Source organism: Phyllostomus hastatus, unplaced genomic scaffold (genome assembly GCF_019186645.2).
Source record: "Phyllostomus hastatus isolate PE091 unplaced genomic scaffold, TTU_PhHast_1.1 phas_scaffold_216, whole genome shotgun sequence".
Classification (NCBI taxonomy): Eukaryota; Metazoa; Chordata; class Mammalia; order Chiroptera; family Phyllostomidae; genus Phyllostomus; species Phyllostomus hastatus.
This window is the reverse complement of record NW_025334018.1, coordinates 2,578,990-2,589,966: the sequence shown is the minus strand read 5'-3', so window position 1 is coordinate 2,589,966 and position 10,977 is coordinate 2,578,990. Positions and strand designations below refer to the sequence as shown.

The window sequence follows — 10,977 nt, the reverse complement described above, 5'->3', positions numbered from 1 at the left end:
AGAGGGAGAAAGAGAGGGAGAGAAACATCAATGTGTGGTGGCCTCTCAAGAGGACCCCACTGGGCTGACCTGGCCAGCAACCCAGGTGTGTGTCCTGATTGGGAATTGAACCAGTGAGCCTTTGGTTCACAGACTGACAATGAATCCACTGAGCCACACCAGCCAGGGCCAGTCTTACTGATTTAGTTGCTAGGCTTCTTTATTATGTTATGCCAGTAGAACAAGCTCCTCAAGAGCAGAGTCCTTGCCTGTCATCTTGTTCTCTCCCCTGTCTGTGCCTAGAATAGTGCCTAGCTAAAACTAGGTGCTCAATAAATATTGAATGAATAAGTGTAGAAATTCCACCTCTTTTCTGGGTATTCTGAACTACTGCAAATATCCTTTGATGCACAAACACGATGGTCCCCCTCTTTTTTTCCTGAGCTGGGAGCTCCAATATATCCCATTTGCCTAATACACACACTTACTTCTACACCCAGCTGCACCTCCACTTTCAGAAAGGATGACATCCTCCTCTAATGCTTTTTCTGTCGGCAGATTCAGTAGGGCAGGGCCTGCCCCTTTAATCTGGGCCCCACCTGCTCTGGTCAGACTGGTTTGGAGACACAGGTAAAGCAAAAGAAAGGAATACTTGCAGAGCCAGCAGGGAGCTGGGCAGCTCCTTCACAGAAGCTGGGGACCCTCCACCTCTCTCCAGATGGAAAGTAAGAGGAGGTCATGGGTCCAAATGGCAAGGGGTAGGAGACCTTTCAGGAGGTGGAGGGAGGGTGTCAGACCCATCAGGAAGCAGTGAGAGGAGGAATGGCAGGGTGAGGAGAAAGACAGGAGCAGAGGCATAGGAAACAGCCATGATTGGACTTAGGAGTCAGAATGCACAGATCTAGGCCCTCTGGAGATGGATGAGGTGAGCTAGTGAGGAGTTTAGAGATTGCCCAGTACCCAGACTGGAGACTGAAGAATAGGGTACACTTCTTTTGCCAGTTCTTTGGGACAGATTTGTCAGCAGATCACTAGTATCAGTTGCCAGGAAAGTTCCAAGTGGGGATCTGCAGGGAGAAGGGGAGGTTTGAAGGTGAAGGGGGCAGCCTCTCTGTCCACAAGGAGATCCTTAGTGGGAAAGGAGCTCTTAACAAAATTCTAGACACCTCCTCTTCCTCCCATTCTTGCATTAGGGTGGCAATGACCCTAGGGGTTTTGGTGGAGGTGGGTAGAAGGTGTGGGTGGGGACTGGCTGAGGCCAAAGCTGCCAGGGCCTGTGCCCTCTGATGCACCCTATCCTGCCGGACTGCATTTGATGTTGAAAGGGTGTCTCCATTTCAGCTGCTCACTTCCATCCTGTTTCCTTCTCTTTCAACACCTTCCTCCATACCGTGTTCTCCCTAAGGTCCCAGAAGGGGCTAAATCCCATGAGGTCAGCTGCCCTGGAGAGTTTCAGTTCTATCAACCCATCCGAAGGGCCAGAGGAGCTTCTGACAGTTTTCCTCTGCTAACCTCCACAGTGACATGACCTCACCATAGCCTCCAGAACTGAGGTCCCAGGATGACAGAACCCGAGACCCTGGCCCTGCTGGAAGTGAAGGGGCCTGAGGCCCCGGAGAAGAGCCCACCCCAGGCCTTGGTCCCCAATGGCCAGCAGCCAGAAGGGGAGAGTGGGGTCAAATCCCCCGGTGCTGAGTCCTCTAGAGTGGGGTCTTCAGCTGGGTCTCCCACAGCTGGAGAGGAGGCTGAGGATGGTCTAGACAGCACAGTAAGTGAGGCTGCCACCTTGCCCTGGGGGGCTGGCCCCCAGCTCAGCACCCCATTCCCGGACCCCCCTGGCTGGCGGGACATTGAGCCTGAGCCCCTGCAGTCGGAGCCACTCAGTAAGCTAGAGGAGTTGCCTGAAGATGACGCCAACCTGCTGCCTGAAAAGGCAGTCCGGGCCTTTGTGCCCATCGACCTGCAATGCATTGAGCGGCGGCCTCAGGAGGACCTCGTGTGCTGTGAGGCAGGTGAGGGCGAGCGCCACCAGACCTTCTTGCCCATCCGAACCGCCCACCCAGAGCCCTCTGAGTGCAAGTGGGCTGAGGCTGTGGTAAGGCCACCAGGCCACGCCTGTAGCAGCTGCAGGAGCTGTGGGGGTCATGAGGGGTTGAGGGCCGTGGCCTCAGTGGGAGCCGCCCTCATCCTCTTCCCCTGCCTGCTATACGGAGCATACACCTTCCTGCCCTTCGATGCCCCCCGGCTGCCCACCATGAGTTCCCGCCTCATCTACACGCTGCGCTGCGGGGTCTTCGCCACCTTCCCCATCGTGTTGGGTGAGCTGGGGCCCTGAGGGAATGGGGCGTCTGAAAACTGGACTTGAGGTCAGAGCCTACCTGGCTTGGGGAGCAGGAGAGTTTCCCTTCACTCAACCTGAACCCTCAGGGCCTCGAACACCCTGCCACCCTAGGCAGGGTGTGCCTGTCCCCTCCCAGGACCCCCTGTGGAAAACCCATGCCCATGAGCTCTCCACTACAAACCCTGCCCTTGCTTCCTGCCTATGGTTCTATTCTGACCTAGTTCTATTCTCCACGCTCCCACCCCCAACCCAGGGATCCTGGTGTATGGGCTGAGCCTGTTGTGTTTTTCTGCGCTGCGACCGTTTGGGGAGCCACGGCGGGAGGTGGAGATCCACCGGCAGTATGTGACCCAGTCAGTCCAGCTCTTCATCCTCTACTTCTTCAACCTGGCTGTGCTTTCCACCTACCTGCCCCAAGATACCCTCAAACTGCTCCCTCTGCTCACCGGCCTCTTTGCGGTCTCCCGGTGAGTTGGGGATGGGGGTGGGGCACAGGGAAGGTAATGGTGCCGGAGGGACCCAAGTCTGAATGTCTGGTGAGCCAGGGACAGGGAGCTCTCTGGATCCTGCATCAGCCCAAATGTGTGCCCTGGAAAGGTGAGTTCACTCTCTCCCTTGCATCCTATCTTACCTAGTGGCAGGTGATCAGCCTGTATGTCTTCCTACTGGAAGTTGATTTCAGAGATACTTATACCATCTAGAACTGAAAGGGCTTTCGGGTGTCATGCAGACCAACCTCTCACCTATTGCAGCCACTCCTCTGTGACAGTCTGATCAGGTAGCCGTTAGCCTGTAGATGAACACCCCCTCTACCCAAGTGTTCAGTTCTTTGTAAGGCAGTCTGTTTCATTCTTCAAGGGTTCTCATTACTACAGTTCCTTACGTTGTGCTATAAACCGCTGCCCTGATTGATCTCTGGAATTGCCTAGGACAAATTTGGACATTTGACAACAGCTCTTAATTCCCCCAGTCGAACAGCCTGCCCCCCCTAGTGTTTACTCTGCCAAGTGGCCCTGATCCCTTCACTGTCCTGGGTCCTTCAGGCAGGAATTTCTCGTGCTTGTCAAGGGTATTGTCCTTCTGTTCATACAAACCAAATCTGCATTAGCTCTCATGGCAGCCACATCACTCTCCTTTCATTTAGAATTTATAGTCACCTGAAATCCTTAGGGGTACTTTTAGGTGAACCCCAGTTAACTCAGAAGGTACCTTTTAATTTCTGAAGCCAAATAAATGCAGGTCTTTACATTTTTTTCTGTAATATGTTTCCTTTTGTCACTTTTGATATACAACTCCAGATTGCTTTAACTGCTAAAACATTCTTCCTATCGAGCTAAAATTTGTTACTTCAGGTTTGGGTTTGCAGGCTGGCACTCAGTCGACTGAGCCACACCAGCCAGGGCTTGTCTTCCTGTTACTTCTGAGTGTAGTCTAGTGGTCACCAACCCCTCCACCCTCCTATCAGCCAGCCCTGCATTAGATATTTCCTGAGATAAATGTTCAGCTCACGTAACCCCACCTCCCTGTAGGGGAATGCTGGTCTCAGATACAGGTTGGCTTAAGCAGTAAGAATCATCAGGGAGCTAAAGAAGACTCAGCGATTGTCTGGTCCATCTGACCCATTTCATAGAGAGGGAATCATGACAGATTGGGGAGAACAGCTGTTCAGGTCAGCCAGCGGAAAAGGCAGGATGGGAATCCTAGTCCTTTCCCTCCCTTATCCAAGGTTCTGTTCTCTACCATGGGCAAGTCACTTAAGCATTTCATGTCTCGGTTTCATCATCCATATCATCTATAAAATGGAGTCGTGAGGATTAAATGAGTTCATTCATGTAGAGTGTGTACAGTAGCCTAGTGCTGGGTAACGGTTTGCTAAATGTGAACTTTCATTAGCTCTGCTGCACCAGAAGAACATGCTGCCTGCTGGTGCAGCAGAGAAACAGTAGCCACTCTTCCCTGTTTAACAGGTGAAAATACACAGGCACATCAATTCTGTAATAAGTGGTCCTTCATATATTAAGAGGAAGCTGCTGCCCTCTCCCAGAGGGGTATATATTTTGAGTGGATCTTATAAGAGGGGAGCTGTGGTTATGGCTCATTTATTCCTCTGGGCTTTAAGCCCTCCTGAAGCTGCCTTCCTTACTCTCTTCTTTTCTTCTGCCTCTTTGAAATGGAAGGAGAGGGTGATGAACAGGGTTGGGTTCAAATCACAGTTTTGGTATTTCCCAGATGTGTGACCTTGAATCAGTCTTACTCAACCCCTTTGGAATTTTAGTTTCTTCATCTGCAAAAGGGGAAATGAGGAAGATGTTTATATGCTGATAAAAATAATCCCTAAGATATACAAAATGGGAGAAAAGTCAATGTGCAGAACTGGGGGAGGGAGGAAAACAAATCTTTTTGCTCATATACATATAAAAAATCACTTCTTGCACAAAACCCCGTAATATTGGATGATGGGGGTCGGGGTTGGAGTGGAGTAGAGGGAAGAGAGCGAAAAGAGGCTGTGGGTCAGTCAGTAGAGGGGGAAGACATTTGACTAGAAGCATTGGTACCTCTGAATTTTGAACCACGTAAAGTATCAGTCGTATCCACCAGCACCCATCTACCTCCCTGGCCCTCTGTTCTTCCCACCTTCGCCTACTGCCAGTTAGCTACCCTGGGGGTAGCCTGACCTTTTCTCACCCTGGCAGGCTGATATACTGGCTGACCTTCGCCGTGGGCCGCTCCTTCCGAGGCTTTGGCTATGGCCTGACGTTCCTGCCCCTGCTGTCCATGCTAGTGTGGAACCTCTACTACATGTTTGTGGTGGAGCCTGAGCGCATGTTCACTGCCACCGAGAGCCGCCTGGACTACCCTGACTACGCCCGCTCGGACTACAGGCCCCGCCCCTGGGGCTGAGCAGCTATCCCGTCCCCAGCCTGGGTACCTGCATGGGATGAACCCCGCTGACCTGACAGGGTCCCATCCAATCAGAGTTTGGACTGCCCCCACCTTTCTCCCTCGGTCAGGGCTGCCCTTCACCTTCTGGGCCCGGGGTGGTCATGAGTGGGGGAGGTAGACTGACATCGTCTCGCAGGGAAGGAGGTGGACAGCCATGTTCCTTAAGGATGCTGAAGGTGTGGGGCTAGGGCCAGGAGGAGAAGCAGGAGGAAGTTCCTTCCTGAGCAGCCTCCCACCATAGCCACTAGGGCCCACCCCTGCTGGACTCGGCTTCACTCTCCAGCCTCCTATGAGGCAGTGGGCAGAGCTGCAGCCAAAACTCTGACCGTTGCTGTGCCAGTTGTCTAAGCGGAGGGCCTCACAGAGACTGGAAATATTGCTCATGCCTAAAGGTAAAGGCTGGACATCAGGTCAAATAGGACTCTTATGTCCCATAAAACCATCCTGGGGGCCTGGGTTGAGGACCTTCCACGACTGGCCCTCACAGGTCCTTTAGCCTCAGCGAAGACTATTACAACTGCCCCAGCCCAAAGCTGCTGCTTTCTCCCCTCCAGCCAACTAGGCCCCTGTAAAGTCCCACCTCCAAACTGCTCAGAAGAGAGGAGCAGACAGGAAAACCCAAGAGGAGTGTGTGTCCGTCTGTCTGCATCCGTGTATGTGGTGGCCGGAGAGGGGTTGGGAGGCACATGGTTGGTGTTGGCTCCATGTGAGGTGTGCGTGGGGGTGGGTGTAACAATAAACGACTACCACAGTCTTACTTGGTTTCCTTCTTCGTGCTTGCACCCTGGTCTCAAGTGTCCCTTCCTTGTTTGATTCTTACTGCCCCAGAAGCCTCCCTGCTGCACATGATGGAGAGTGGCTGGCAGGAACCTCAGTCTCATGTCAGGACAGAGAACTATACCTGGTGAGAAAACGGGGCCATACGCAGAAACCTGCCTTCCACACCCATCTATTAGCCCTCTCATTCTGTGGAATCAACCCAATAACACTCGCACACAGAGAGGCAAGCCCTGTGGAAAAAATAAGTCTATTTCATGCCCGCAAGGCAGCAGCCATCAGAAAGCCTTTCATTTTGGCCTGTGAGTCCCATCCTAGAGAAGTGGGGGCTGGAGGGGCAGGGAGCCAACTCTAAGGGCACCCTCTCTCCAGCAATAACCCTGTCCCTGGTCCCTCTCCAGAGTCTGAAGGAAGCCCCACCCAGTGGTTCCCAGGACTTGAGGCTAGTCTCTGAGTTTCTGTAGTAAAGCAAGATGGGAGAAGCTGGCTGGGAACACTGACCCTCAAACCTGCAGGGGTTTGAGGCACAGCACACAGGTCCAGTAGTATTGAAGCCCTTTAAAGAATGGGCTTCAATTTATGGGCTGGTATTCTGAGTACCTCTTGGGGCCCAGCAGCAGAAACAGACCTCCTGCCAGCAGCATGAGCCCTGGGGCACCCAGGGCCACCACCATGATTCCTATGACAAGCGGGGACAAGGCATCCACTGGAGGGGTACCCACACCCAGGAGCATCGACCTAGGGAGAGCAGGGAAAGAGAAGCAAGCAGGCTTAGGAGGGAAGGCTGAGAGGCCCAGTCCTCTGCCCCTTCAACCTCCCGAACCCTTGCCCAGGACCCGACTCTCACCAGCTGAGGTAGTGTTGGTCCCAGTAACCAGGGCCTGTAGAAGCCCCAAAGGTCAGATTGAAGACACAGAAGTTGTTCTGGGACCCAAAGAAGGCTCGGACAATAGGTGACTGGGGGAGAAGGTATGCCAAGGTGGGATAAACAGGGGAAGCTTGGCAGGGAAGGGCTGATTCTCGGCTCCCCTGCCTCTGGGAGAAAGCCACTGGTCGCCACTGCACAAATCCTGATGGGTGGGAGTCCCATAGTAGCTGGTCCAGCTAGGGAGGAAGGCACACGAGGCAAGGTAAGGAGGATGGCCCTGTGTCTGACCCTTCTGTACCCCACCCTTTCTCGGACTCCACCTGTCACTAGTTGTCCTGAGTCCTAGGCCTGGTTCTAGAACTCAAAGGCTGTTGCGCCAGAACCTCAACCTTTCCTCTGTAGAGAGGGGAGTTGGACTGGGTGAACACACATGCTTTTCCAGCCCTGTCTCTCTGCAAGCCTGAGCTCACTTCCTCCTCTGGGTCCCTAGGCCCCTGCACATCCCCCTTGTCAGAGCACTGAGTCCTGCCTGCACTGCCTGCCTTCTGTCCGTCCGGGCCAAATTCATTAGCATGGTGCCCAGCACTTAAGAGAGCTAAATAAAGTGTTGCTAAATGGTAAGTGGTTGAATGATTGTCTGAGGTGCTACCTGGGGTTCCATCTACATCCCCCACCATCTCTCCGCTGGCAGCCTGACCTGGAAGACAGCCGGTGCATATTCATCGTCGATGGAGTGCTGCTCTCTCAGTGAGGGGCAGTTGGGGCCCTGGCCCAAGGTGGCCACTTCCAGCCCAAAAAGGGAGCGGTTTCCTCGGGGAGAGACCCCAATCAGGGCCACCTCTAGCTGGCAGGTGTCCACCGTGTGCAGGAGGCGAGGGGGTTGGGCCGATCGGCCAGATCTGGAGAAGGCCTGCACCTAGGACAGATGAGGCAGGGGGGCGTAGGAAGCAGATGGTAGCTTGTGCTTGAAGGCCGCCCCCATCATTAACTCCCACCCTCATAAACCAGCTTTTGAGTTTGTCTACTCCCACACCCTTACCCTGAAGGCCAGGCTGCCATTGGCAAAAGCCCCGGTGGGGTCATGATTGGGGTGGCCTCGAAAGGTGGCGTTCAGGGTGGCAGGATCCAGTGAGTCAGTGATGTTGTTCCAGGAGAAGTCGGCCAAGGCGTATGGGGGGTATGGTTTTCCTGGAGGCTTTGCTGCTACATCAGACGAGTTGGTGCTGTCGAACTCAAATAGCTGGCAGGTGGAGTGGGGCGGGGAGGGGCTTGCCTGAGTCCAGCACTCTCCTGAAGCATGCCCCCCACCCAGCACTCACTGGAACCCATGCCCAGAATCTCACATCTGACTCTGCTTCACCCACCCAGGCTTCCGTTCCTCTAATTTGATGAACCTTCTCCTCTTCCCCTCGGTTCTCCCCCAACCTCCTCACCCTGGTAAAGACAAGGGCAGAAGAAAACTGGATGCTGTCCTTAGGGAGCACCATCAGGCCCCCGTCAGGCTCAGGGGACAGCAGGCGGCTCCAGTTGACACTCAGGATGCTGTGGGGAGTATTGGTGGCCACCAGCAGCACCGCTGGAGGCCCGAGGCTGCTCCACACATAGTGCAGCGTGGAGTTGGTGCCCACTGCCCGGATATGAAGCAGGTTCTGGGGGGGGCCCACATCGTTAGGGATGACCACCAGAGACACCTGGAACATTGGCGTACGGGAGAGTGGAGAAAACAGGATTAGGGAGAGACACAGGGCAAAGGAGAAGCTTGCGGGGAGAGGCAGGGAACTTGGGAAATGCTGGGGACAAGGTGGGACCTAGACAAGAGAAATTCATGTGGGGGCAAAGGCAATCTTGGTGCAAGGGTAGAGGTGGGTGAAGGAGAGGAAGAGCCAGAACTGCCTGGACCCAGGTTAAGAGATCAGAACAGAGATAAGAGAAGGAAAAAACTAACACTGCTGCACCTGGGTCACTCAGGGCTGAGTCAGGGTCCAGACTTCCCAGAAGACAGGAAGCCCTCATACCCAGCCCCAAGATGAAGAACTCTTCTCTATGCAGCCACTCCCTGGGCCACACCCCCATACCCCCCCTCCCTGCCCCACCCGCTGCCCTAGATTCCAAACCAGCTTCAAGGGTAGCATTTCCTGAAACCTCTAATGCTCAAGCCCCTCACCTGGCGGGTCTCTTCCCCCAGCAGGCCAAATGGAGCTGCGGACAGAAGACTCAGGAAGAGAATGGGGCTGGGGTCATAGCGGCCCCAACCCCAGCGGGGTTCCTCACAGCTACGCATGCAGCCCCAGCTTCAGAGATCGGAAGACACCAGAGTCATGTGACTTACATTCAGCTGATCTCTTTAAAGGGCGGGACCATTACGCCAGTTCTTAAAGAGATCGCCTCACTCAACCCAGGTCTAGGCTTCAGTGAGAACAGAATCAGAAAGGTTAGAAGTTTGTCACCCCCAACCTGGCTGGCAAGAAAGGCATTCCAGACTAGACAGACAAGTAGACATACTCCCATCCTCTCTACCCAACTGATCGCACTGAATAGTCAGTTACCTGTAAGTGGGCATGATGTGTAGAGCCAAATGGGATCCCCAAAAATGACTCTAGTAGGGAAAGCACAGAGAGGAATTAAAGGAATTATGTGGGGAAGACAGCACACTCTAGAAGGTTCTTTATGCCAATTATTATTTATTGAGCCCCCAGGGAGAGCTGAGGAAAAAGGATACCTCTGAAAATATGATATGAGAACAGAACATGTTATTTGTCAAAAAGAGCTCATGCCTGACTTAATGAACACTTTGTTCTTTTTTTTCCTCTCAAGCTTAAAATTGTTTTCACTAATAATAAATGCACATGGCACAAAATTCTCAAGATGCCATAGAGTATATCACCTCTATTCTGCAGCAACCTGGCTCCTTCCTGAGACAACCACCATTACCAGTTTGTGTCCTTCTGAAGGTATTCCATGCATTCTCAGGTATATAATACCTATCACATACATAGGTGTGCACATCATAAAAGGGCATCCATTGGTCTGCAGTTTGTTGTTTCACCTGAATATTGAACACTCTTCTGCATCAATGCACTTGGAGCTGTCACATTCTCCATAAGTCTTTCATTGCAGGGGAACGTTCCATGGATATTATTTAGCCAGAACCTTCCTAGTTCCAACATTTCACGGTGGCAAACAATGTTGAAAGGAATATCCCAGTATGTACAGCATTTCATATGTATTTGAATCCAAATCCATAGGATAAACACCCAGGAGTGGAATTGCCAGGTCAAACTGCCCTGTGAGGCTTACCAATTGCTGCTCAAAGCGTGTGTTGAAACCCATTCCCCTACACCCTTGCCAAGTATTTATAAAACTTACATAATTTGCATATCCCTAGGACTAAGGTTAAGCCTCCCTTCATGTTTTATTTATTTTTGCTTTTCTGGGGTCATTTACACCCTTTGCTTATTTTTCTTTTCTTTTTTCAAAGTAAATTTTAGTAATTATGCTATTATAGTTGTCCCATTTTTTTCCCTTTCCCTTTATCCCCTTTGTCCTGCACCCAGCCTCCATCCCTCCCTCCAACATTCCCCACCTTAGTTCACATCCATGGGTTGTATACGTAAGTTCTTCAGCTTCTCCATTTCCTATACTATTCTTAATCTCCCCCTATTTTAAAAAAGATTTTATTTAGAGAGGGGAAGTGAGGGAGAGAGGGAGAGAAACATCAATGTGTGGTTGCCTCTTGTGCACCCCCTACTGGGGACCCTGGCCTGCAATGCAGGAACCTTCCCTACATTAGGAACAGAACCAGTGACCCTTTGGTTCCCGGCCAGCACTCAATCCAGTGAGCCACACCAGCCAGGGCAACCCCCTGTCTATTTTGTACCTACCATTTATGCTTTTTATTCTCTGTACCTTTTCCCCCATTCTCTCCCAACCCCTTCTCTGCTGATAACTCTCAATGTGATCTTCATTTCTGTGATTCTGTTCCTGTTCTAGTTGTTTGCTTAGGGTTTTTTTTGTTCAGTCTTTGATAGTTGTGAGTTTGTTGTCATTTTACTGTTCATATTTTTGATCA

General features: G+C 52.2%; 2 protein-coding genes across 3 annotated transcripts; one reads left to right on the top strand and one right to left on the bottom strand.

Annotated features, from left to right (window-relative positions):
* Positions 1-601: 601 nt before the first annotated feature.
* TMEM79 (transmembrane protein 79) lies at positions 602-6,017 on the top strand. Its single transcript, XM_045817027.1, has 4 exons — positions 602-704; positions 1,500-2,297; positions 2,574-2,787; positions 5,014-6,017. Exons 2-4 carry the CDS (start codon positions 1,541-1,543, stop codon positions 5,219-5,221), a joined length of 1,179 nt encoding a protein of 392 aa, XP_045672983.1. The 5' UTR covers positions 602-704; positions 1,500-1,540; the 3' UTR covers positions 5,222-6,017.
* Positions 6,018-6,271: 254 nt separating this feature from the next.
* On the bottom strand, positions 6,272-9,224 carry LOC123804650 (glycosylated lysosomal membrane protein). 2 transcript variants are annotated; one of them, XM_045817025.1, is made up of 6 exons: positions 9,073-9,224; positions 8,273-8,599; positions 7,948-8,148; positions 7,606-7,824; positions 6,888-7,144; positions 6,272-6,778 (listed from the first exon to the last, which is right to left on the bottom strand). In XM_045817025.1, exons 1-6 carry the CDS (start codon positions 9,187-9,189, stop codon positions 6,613-6,615), a joined length of 1,287 nt encoding a protein of 428 aa, XP_045672981.1. In that variant the 5' UTR covers positions 9,190-9,224; the 3' UTR covers positions 6,272-6,612. The 2 variants fall into 2 exon arrangements, with proteins under 2 accessions (XP_045672981.1, XP_045672982.1); XM_045817026.1 differs by having other exon boundaries at positions 8,342-8,599.
* Between the last annotated feature and the right edge of the window lie 1,753 nt (positions 9,225-10,977).

Coding starts and splice junctions, on each gene's coding strand:
- TMEM79 (XM_045817027.1), top strand. CDS start 1,541: ATGACAGAACCCGAGACCCTGGCCCTGCTGGAAGTGAAGGGGCCTGAG. Junction 2,298..2,573: donor CACCTTCCCCATCGTGTTGG/GTGAGCTGGGGC, acceptor CCCCCAACCCAG/GGATCCTGGTGTATGGGCTG. Junction 2,788..5,013: donor GGCCTCTTTGCGGTCTCCCG/GTGAGTTGGGGA, acceptor TCACCCTGGCAG/GCTGATATACTGGCTGACCT.
- LOC123804650 (XM_045817025.1), bottom strand. CDS start 9,189: ATGCGTAGCTGTGAGGAACCCCGCTGGGGTTGGGGCCGCTATGACCCC. Junction 8,149..8,272: donor TTAGAGGAACGGAAGCCTGG/GTGGGTGAAGCA, acceptor TCCACCTGCCAG/CTATTTGAGTTCGACAGCAC. Junction 7,825..7,947: donor ATGGCAGCCTGGCCTTCAGG/GTAAGGGTGTGG, acceptor CATCTGTCCTAG/GTGCAGGCCTTCTCCAGATC.